We start from the raw sequence: 10,535 nt of genomic DNA on the forward strand, positions 1-10,535 counted from the left end.
GTTATCAGGGCTGAAGGAGCCTTATCATGCGGCCATGGAGGGAGACTGGAAGGGCATGGAGAGCTTCTACAACAAATATCCCCACCGCCTTCTTGATCCTCTGACGATCGAAATGGACACTCCATTTCATATTGCAGCATATAGTGAAAGAACGGAGCAGCTCCGACATTAATTTATTGGTCTCCTAAAGGAACCCTCCAAAATATTCGCAGCCTCGTCTAAGCAGAACAGTCACGGTAACAATACTTTTCACGAGGTCGCCACAACCGGCAACATTGAAGCAGCAGACCACTTGATTAGTAAACTTCAGGAGACCGAACTCAAAACTCTACTCGAGGCCCGGAACCAACTAGGGGAAACCCCAGTGTATAGGGCTGGCGCCCTTGGCCAGTCATTTTTGCTCAAATATTTTGCTAAAAGAGTTGGCAATCTAAGTGATCACTTCCACAGAAATGACACCATGTCCGTTCTCCATATTGCTGTCATCGGCCAACACTTCAGTTCAGTATCTCTCTCTCTCTCGTCCACATGTACACATGAAAAAGAAAAGTTCTGATACATAAATTAATTGCAAGCTTAACGGTTAATTTCTATCTTTCAATACAGTAACCGGCGCTTGGTTACTAGGAAAGGACAACGGACTTGGAGCAAGAAAGGGAATCAATACGTGAGGCTGAATGTTGTTGGAAAGATGTACCCCCTGATTGTATACGTGAGGCTGTGCTCTCAGAGCAAGTTGCTCTAGATGCTTGAATTTTAATGAGAAGTCTGCAGTTTATCAAAAAAAAAAAAAAAAGAAAGGGAATCAATGACATGACATGTCTTGACCTGCTAGCTAAAATGCGATCTGCTTTCAAGAGTTCATCCCGCATGGGCCAAATGAAGACTCTCTTCTATGATTGTATTGCATTAACTACGATTTACTGTTATATATGTTATGTGCTTTCTCTCAACAGCATTATTTTTGTGTGTCTCCATTTACTTTGACTCTAAAACGCATTTTTATTATAGGCCTTCCTTCCCATTATCATGAGGATTATGAAGAGGAAGCCCAAACAATATTAAGTAGAATGGAAGATTTGGAGAGCGGCCAAGGCACCCGTACCCTCCTCCAATTTAATGAACATACATCTGGTAATTGTATTCAAGGGATTCCATCTTGATGATATCCACTCATACCTGTAAACTTCTTCTGAGATTTTGTTTTGGGTTAGATTCAAATACAACTTCATTACGGTTTCATAATTCTTTCATTAATTGCTCTCTACCTGTCCTAAATTGCCACTTGTTACAAAAAATTTAAATTTATAGAAATAAATAAATTTTAATCAAGGCATGATAAATGCACAACTTTGGCTCTGCTTTTCTCTTCTTTTTTTTTCAAAAAAATAAAAATAAAAATAAAAATAAAAAATAAAAAAACAAAACAAAATATAAAATAAAATTTTTTTTGAAGCAATATCATCAATGTAGTCCTTTTTTATTTGGTTTTTTTTTTTTATTAAAAAAAATAGTATTTTTCTTCATAAAAATAGTCATTAAAAAAAAAATTGTCATTATTATGAAGAAAAATATCATTTTTTTATATAATAAAATACCAAATAAAAAAGGACCACATAGGATATTATTGCTTAAGATTTTTTTTTTTTTTTTTAAATGACCACATAAGGGAAAAGTTGTGTTAAAGTTGTGCCTTTATCATTTTTCATTTTAATCTATATGTTTATGTTGCCACCACCACTCAACTAGTACTAGTGTGCGCATAAATTCCTTCTTAATATATGAGGCCCAACAAATAAAATATTTAATAGAAATTGAGGGTAAATTGATGGAAACAATGTTCAAACTCAAACTTTTGACTACGATATATCATATTAAATCATCACTTGTCCCCGTAGCTTGAGTTTATAGAAAGATTTGAATTTAATCGATCATTTAATCTATAATTTTGCACTTCGATCTTCTCACGTGTAGACTCAAAATATGGGTCTTGGATTTTTTATTTTTTATATATTCATTTAGTTTTGTCTGCCCTTTTTAGCTTTCTAATTGTAGACGCTTGAGCAAACTTGTGGAATGGATTGCTATTCTCTGTGCTTCAGTTTTTCTTTGTTTATTTACCTTGATTTATTAATTATAGCCAGCCCTCAACTTACGCTGATTATATTATTCGTATGTATACTATTAGAAATATGTTCCTAACCATGTCATTTACACAAAAATGCAGCAATTTCAAGAATAAACTGCGCTATGGAGTGGCCTAGCTAAAGGTGCGATCTCTTCAGTTTATCGATCTGTTTTTTATCACATCAACAAGAGGAGGCAAAATTGAATAATATAGAACGATAATTAACAAGAGGAAAAAAAAAAAAAAAAGGAGAGAGAGAGAGAGAGGGAACAATGCTTAACAAAAATTTTATTATCAAAAAGTGAATAATGATTTCCAATATTGTCCTAACTCTTCTTTCACAATATATATTACTTCAAACATTAATTCTACTACAACTTTCAAAATAAAGTTCAATATACTAGATAGATAGTCTAAATATTAATACGTCCCCAAGACATAAAAGGTCATTGTATTAGATAGTGCAAAATTTCAAATACATTCCTAAGGCACAACATTTTTTTTTTTTTTTTTTTTTTGTTCTAATTCTAAGGCATAACTTACTAAGAGCATCTCCAAAAGAGTAGTCAAATGGCTCAAAATAGTCAAATTTGACTATTTTGAACTATTTTTGGTCTCCAACAGATTAGGCATAGTAGCATTTTTTCTTCCAACATGAACAAAGCCTATCCATTGTTCACACACTAGAGAATAAAAAATTGAGGAAAAATTAATGGGTTATTTGTTTATTAATATTCCTCTTGCTTTCATCGTTGTTTTATGTTGCTTTGTTTTTATGATACTTATTGTGTTGATCAGACTGATGGCTTTGTATTTGTTAGTTTAATGAGGTTGTTTGTCTATATGATCCTCCATTGATCACACTTTTTTTTTTTAATGCATGAAAATAACTTCATGATTTCAATGCAATTGAATACTTGAAAATTGAAATTGATTCAATATTTTTCAATATAATATTTGGCAAGAATAATTTAATGACTTCAATGTCAACGTATACTGAAAAAAAAAAAAAAAAAAAAAGAATATAACATTTAAATGCAAGGATATAATATCAATTTAATGATTTTAATTAAGTGTTGGCAAGGATATAATAAAAAAAAGAATGAGAAATAATATTTAAATACAAGTAGTGAAAGAAATAGATAATCTGTTGAAGAAAATAGAAAAAAAAAAATAATAGCTAAAGTAGATAATTATACTTTTTCAGTAGCTATTCTGACTATTATTGCTGTAGATGCTCTAAGATACAATACAAAATATTTATTAAGATTTTACTTGGGATTACGTTTTTATAGTACATAAAAAGTTGGGCAAAAAAATGGATTTCTATAGTAAAAAACTCAAAAAGTATTTCTTTGAATTTTTGGCTCTAAATAATGCCAGCACATACTTTTTGAAAAAGCTTGAAAATAGAACCTTTTTTTTTTTTTTTTTTTTTTTTCTTTCTAAAAGGCGATTTCTAAATGTGAAAACTTTATTTTCCAACACAATTATATGCAAGCTCTAAGCAAACATGATTACAAGAAAATTCTTTGTCTTCTATTCCAAGCTAGCCAAAGAAAGTTATTTTTAGTCTTCAATTTTATCCATCTAAAATGACATGGCCATCTTGGGTGGCCATGTCATGGGTGGTGATTCAATTATCCAAAAAAAATTTCAAAATAGTTAGATATATATGCATTAGGGCATTGATTCAAATTCCGCAATGAAAATCTTCATACCTCATTAGTGTAAACCACTTTAGTTTCAATTGATGCCCTAATAGGACCACCTTTTTGCTTAGAAAAAAAAAAAAAAAGATTCACATGACATAGCTTAATTTAACATGGATAGAATGGCCGGTTATCGATAAAATTTGGCAGATGAAGAGAAGGCATATAGCAGCTCTAATACTCACCAAATCGCTAGTGAAAATGGATACTACATGGGCAAACAGTTTTGTAGTACCGGACAAGACGATTTCCTTGGGGAAAGCAGACTGTTTGGACGACGGTGTTAATAAAAGAGAAAAGGAATTACAATCCAAGACCATCGAAGGAGGAAAAGGAGGAGGAGGAGGTTCAAAGAAGGAATTACGACCCTGTGAAGGAAATCGGACAAGTAATTACATTCCATTGCTTATTGCAGCCAGTGAAGGAATAGTAGAAATAGTGAATGAGATACTTCAAGTGTATCCTCAGGCAATTGAGCACGTTACTAAGGATGAGGAAAACATATTGCATGTGGCCATTAAATACCGTCAAATGGAAATCTTTCGCCGTGTAAAGAAGATGAAAATAATAAGGGATTGTAGGTTGGTTTCAAGGATTGATAACAGAGGCTACACCATATTGCATCATGTCGCCGACACGGAGAAATATGACGGAGGAAACAAAGCTGGCCCTGCACTCCAATTGCAAGCGGAGTTGAAATGGCTTGAGGTACTTCAATTATTACTGAATTCATGATCATTTTCATCAATTTAAACTCTAAAACAATACTCATGCATATATACATCATACAATTAACCTATTCACTCATCATAAGATAGGTAGAATTGCCCTTTTACAATATTGTCTCCATGCATGCAGCGTGTGCGAAAGATAATGCCCTCTCATTACGTCATGCACCGCAACAATGACGGCAAGACTGCAGACGAGCTCTTCAAAGACACACACGCTGCTCTTCTCAAGAAGGCTCAAAAGTGGATAAAGGAGACCTCTCAGTCGTGCTCTGCAGTTGCTGTCTTGGCCGCCACTGTCGTTTTCGCGGCTGCCTACACCGTCCCGGGAGGCAACGACGAGATGGGTCGTCCAATTTTCCTTCACTCTCCCTTCTTCTTATTCTTCACCGTCATGGACGTTGTCTCCCTTGCAAGCTCCTTGACTTCCGTCGTAATGTTCCTATCCATTCTCACTTCTCCTTTTGAGCAAGAAAATTTCCTCAGATCTCTCCCTCGGAAGCTCATCGCGGGGTTCACCTTGCTCTTCTTCTCCGTAACAACAACCATGCTTTCGTTCACAGCAACTATTCTGCTCATCATTCGCCTTGAGAAGAAAACATGGACTACGACTCTGATTTACACTGCTGCATTCCTTCCCGTCTCTGTGTTTGCGCTTATGCAGTTCCCCTTGTACCTTGCATTCACCAGTTGTTTGCATTCCCTTATAAAGAAAATAATGAAGAAGGTTCCTCGTCTCTTCAAGAGAGCTGCAAGGAGAAGATCTATTCAGACTTAATACGAAAATTCTGCACAACCCACAAGTTAGCCACCAAGAGGCAATACTTCTTTTCCTGATGGCCAGACTTTATGTATGATCACTTTCTGTCTGACAATATGAGCTTTGCTAATTCATGATAAAACAATGAGAAACTATACATATGTATTTGACTTTTCAACTAATAAGAGGAGCCCAAAATCGTGCATGTGGGTCCAATCCATCGGCCCGTTCCATTAAATTCAAGAAAATCTTTTGGTTTAGGTGGTGCAAAAAGAAGTCTTTAATTACCGGATCAGTCCTCTCCATTTTAAGAGATGCATATTAGATATATATACAAAATAAAATTTAAACCGTAAAATAAATTATTTCCATTTTACTCTAAATGAAGAGCATTTTATTCTTTACTTATTGCCTCTAACAGTTTCTCAATACGAAGAAACTAAAAGACGAAATAGAGAGGAAAACAAAGGAAGCAAAATGGAGATGAATACTAGCAAACAAAATGTCTATGTGGACTTCTAATTGCTAAACATCGTTAAATTGTGTAAAATATATTATTTAATGGAAGAAAAATACTAGACATACAACTCTTTTACAATTTGTTGACACATGTTAACATGTGATTGAAAAGTGTTAGAATTGTTAAGAATATTATGTTAGAGTTATTTATTTTCTTATGTATTCTAAGTTTACTAGGTTTACATTTTTTTAATCTATTAGGTTATTTGCTTATCACCCATAGGCTCTCTATAAATAGAGGCCTCTGTAGTCCTTCATATCGATTAATTAATATCAATACAATGTAGTCTCTTGTATACTTCCGCTCTCCCTATTATTCTTCCGCTCTTCTATATCTCTCCATCATTCTAACATAGTATTAAAGCTATTTAATATAGTATCAGAGTCACTTTTCTATAGCCTTCAATAAACATCTTTTCTGACGTTTTCCTTTTGTCAAATTTTAGTCTCATCACCCTACATCAAACGCTACCAAAATTTATGTTGCCCATAGTCTCAAAATCGTGCCAGCCTATAGATCCGGAGTTGTTGCAGGCCCTCCGATGTGCCGCCATGTGCCTCCGCCAGTTTTTTTTTTCTGCACCGCCACTGCCCTTGCTGGAGCTACACACTCCTTCGCCGACGACAGTTCAAACGCCGCCAAGTACAGATCCAAAAAGATTTGAAGTGTCCAAGCTTCCACTCGCTCACACGCGCCACCAGAAGGTTCTATCGCCAACGACAATTCAGACGCCGCCAAGTACAGATCCAAAGAGATTTGAAGCGTCCAGGCTTTCACGTGCTCACATGCACCACCAGAAGGTTATGTATGTAAGTAAACGCGCCTCTGCACGCGTCCCAAGAGTTCCTCGACACACCGACAAGACTCGCCTAAGAATCTGTTCATTCCTTTATGCGCCTCCACAAACCTCCGATCACATCCGCAGTAGCGCCAATCGATAAAACAGGACCAGATAAGTCTAGATCCGTCGAGATCTCTGCCAAATACACTTCGACGCGCCCACAAGCGCCGCCATTAGGTGCTGCCTTTCCGTCCACGCGCCGCCGCAGTGCCTCCATGTGCCGCCATGTCAGGTGGATTAGCCCGGTTTCCGCACCGTTTCACATATTCTGCACCGATGGTCAAATCTCCTCCAAGCACGCCGCCATTGGATGCACGACGTGCCGCCACGCTCTAGGCCGAATGTTCTGCGCGTGGGCCTCATGCGCCAAACTCCTTCCTGGCGCGTGAGATGCACTCACCTCACGCGGTAGCAGACACTGGCACGTGCAAGACACGCGCCAGACGCTCTCCATCTTTCCTTCTGCCATGTGTCCCTCAGAGTGCTCGCCACATCAACCCTAGTCCTCTACCATGTGTCAGATGTCAGCACAACCCACGTCAGCCCTAGTCATCTTTCCATCTTTCCATTTGTTTTAAGGGCAAGATCTATTGACACTTGATGTGAGAGTTCTGCACAACCCACAAGTTAGCCAGCAAGAAGCAATAACTCTTTTCCCGATGGGCAGGCTTTATGATCACGTTCTGTATGACAATATGAACTTTGCTAATTCATAATAAAATAATGAAAAATTATATATGGCTTGACTTCTCATCAAACTTATTTTTTTTCAACAAATAAATTGTCTTCTTTCCGCTGTTCCCTTCGTATGTCGACTTCATGAGTGTCTGAAGTTCTCTCTGAGATTGATTAAGAACATTATTTCTTGGAATTTTATTTCTCGAAAGCTGCTACGATAATATATAGTACTGTCTTTACTACAAATTTACTTATAAATTGACGTCACAGCACATACTTTGTAAAATAATTAAACAAAAAGCTGTTTATTGGTCAATTAATTAATTAGTGATTGACTTATCATTCGTACTCTTAATTAGTTCTGCAATTATGAATTATTACATTAATTTGTAAAAAAAAAAAAAAAGAATTGTAATAATTAGAATGATCACATCAATTTGTTAAAAAAAAAAAAAAAAAGAAGGAAGTGTAAAAATTAAAAGCTGTAGTATGTACTCCAAACAATAATTTTCCTTATTTCTCATGCAATACACCCTCCATTTACAAGAACTATTGAGATTCCAATCCCATAGGGAAGTTTCTTGTAAATTTCAACTCAACTCTTTGATTTTTGGTAAGTTTTTAAGTATTAATTGAGTGATTCGACACTTAAAAAAAAATAAAAAAGGAAGGCTTACATGCATGATACAGCGCCAAAAAAGTATAAGGTTTACAGCCACAAACATGATATGTTGTAGTCACTCAAAAAATTGCTCAGAGTCAGAAGCCTCCACGGCAGCAACACTACAAATTCTCAGTCCTCGTCAATTCTGCGAAATCGAATTCAATCCTGCCAGCCTGGTGATCTGCCCCATCCCGAGTCATATCATTGGCTCGTATCACTGTCTCGAAAATTCGTATCAGAAGGACAGGTCGATCGTGCTTTCCAGGTAGAAGAATTCTTGGCCCATTTTCTGAAGCCCATGCTCCTGCAAGCCTATTCCAATGGCCCGTAAACATTTAATTTTGTAGGTTTATTTAGCAGTGTCCGTTTAACTTTTTCTTAAATGCGAATAGACTATGTGCCAAAGCGTAATTTTTTTTTTTTTTTTCTAAGCAAATAAGGAGCGGGTACAACGATTAAAACACCAAATAAGGAGAGGGCACCCCAACAATACACACAAATAGTAGGCATTAATGGGTCATAAATGACCCGGGCCTCTCTAGAAGGGCCGCTAAAAGCAGTTTCAAAGGCAAAACTCGGAGCTACCCGAAAGTACCTCACGAGCAAGCAGTGAACAAGGCATCCTTTTTGGATGCCAATGGAAGGTAGGCACTGAAACCATTTGCCAAAGCGTAATTATTTGTACATGATGTTGAAAGACTAGGCCTTTTTAAAAAAAAAAAAAAAAAAATCCCAAATAAAACTATATATATAATAATTTTGAAAAACATTCTAATTAATGTGGCTCACGAGGAGACAGTACTTTTACCACATAGCAGTGCTTGAGAGAGAAATTAAGAAGCTTATTCTGAATCCTAATTTAATAACACATACTGTGGAGACCCAAAAATAAGATTCGTAGCAGCCTTCCCTTACAAAAATCATAGAATAAAGGTTTGGATGATGCACTTTCAGCTCAAAAGTTAGAGCATCTAATTTAGTCTTTATTTTATACTTGTAGTATATTAGTTGATTAAGCAAAGTATATTAAAAAAATTAAACAAAAGTAGATGCGGCATTTCTACTCTCTCTATAAAATACAGCATTAATGTCACAATGACAGTGTGAGACACAACCAATCCACGCAACTGTGAGAGTGAGAGAGAGATCAGAGAGATGGAGAGGGACTTGGAGATTGTGAGACTGGAAGAGGGGGCCAGTCTATATTTTTTCCGACAAATTAAGTATATGCCAAACCCAATTACTTGAGAGGTAAAGAGTAATTTGGAAAATAATCTACACAATATAGATCCTGTTGGAAATTGCCTTGAATTAATTAAGCCATGAATCCCACATGTGTCAAATGGTTGGTGGAGTTTGGCAACCAAGCCGTCAAAGGAATAGTGAAAGGTTGTTGCACCAACCAAGCCGTCGAAGGAATAGTGAAAGGTTGTTGCACCAACCAAGCCGTCGAAGGAATAGTGCATGGTTGTTGCACCAACCATGGACTTTCATGTTTTCTCAATTCTCACCAACCCTTCTACACCTATATAAAGAGCATCAAGCTTTAATGTTTCAAAAAGCTAAGACAAGAAAAGTATAGAAAGAGAAAAATAAGGAAAGGTTGAAAGAAAAAGGTATAGAGAGATAAGTTTAGTGTTAGGCATATAAAAATTGCAGATCACAACATAGAAGAGTTGTGTGCAATCTCTCTCTGAAATATCTCTTGTAAAGTCTCCCCGTTATTTTCTCCCAAAGTAGTGAAATCTCTGCAACTCGGTGGATGTAGGCAGTATTGGCCGAACCACGTATAAATTTTCTTGTCTTGTGTATGTTTGTGCGTGTTTATAGTACTAATCAAAAATACACATGTATGTTCTGTTTAGGAAAGATTGGATTTTAAGTGAGACCGGTGTGACTCCTCCAATCTTACCTGGGAACGTACCGAACTGTATCTTTAGTAAAATACTATTTATCATACTTGTGTGTTGTTGTCACAAATTGGATCCCAAGATCCTAAAGAGGAATTAGTGTCTAATTTCCCAACAGATCCCATGTTGTGCTTCACTCTTTGACGCTGCTTCTCCATCCGTAACAAACGAAGAGTCTTGTCTGTCTCTAAAAACAAAATACCAAACCCAAGTTGAGAAGTAAAGAGTACGGCCCACATGAGTTGATGGTGAAAGTCACCCCACGTCAACACACTTTTTTATGTGAAACCCTAAAAAAAAAAATTACGACTACCTAATAGCTGTGCTTGAGAGAGAAAATAAGATTCGTAGCAGTCTTTCCTTAGAAAAATGCTATTATAAAAGTACGTTTCAATCATGCACTTTCGAATTTGCAAAAGCTAGAGCATCTAATTTACTCTTTATTTTATACTTCTAGTGGCTGACTTTATCAGTTGATGAAGCGAAGTATAATAAAAAATTAAGGAAAGTAGATGCGTTTCCACTCTCTCTTGAAAGATAGCAGTATAAAAAACGCAGTATTGTCACGAAGACACATGTACAACTAATCCAAGC

At 36.3% G+C, this 10,535-nt stretch overlaps 1 protein-coding gene across 1 annotated transcript; it reads left to right on the top strand.

Moving 5' to 3' along the window:
- Positions 1-4,041: 4,041 nt before the first annotated feature.
- On the top strand, positions 4,042-5,346 carry LOC132170151 (ankyrin repeat-containing protein NPR4-like). The gene is made up of 2 exons (XM_059581044.1): positions 4,042-4,548; positions 4,699-5,346. The coding sequence occupies exons 1-2, from the start codon at positions 4,042-4,044 to the stop codon at positions 5,344-5,346; spliced, it is 1,155 nt and encodes a 384-aa protein (XP_059437027.1).
- The last annotated feature ends 5,189 nt before the right edge of the window (positions 5,347-10,535 follow it).

The sequence above is a fragment of the Corylus avellana genome, chromosome ca2, assembly GCF_901000735.1.
Source record: "Corylus avellana chromosome ca2, CavTom2PMs-1.0".
Classification (NCBI taxonomy): Eukaryota; Viridiplantae; Streptophyta; class Magnoliopsida; order Fagales; family Betulaceae; genus Corylus; species Corylus avellana.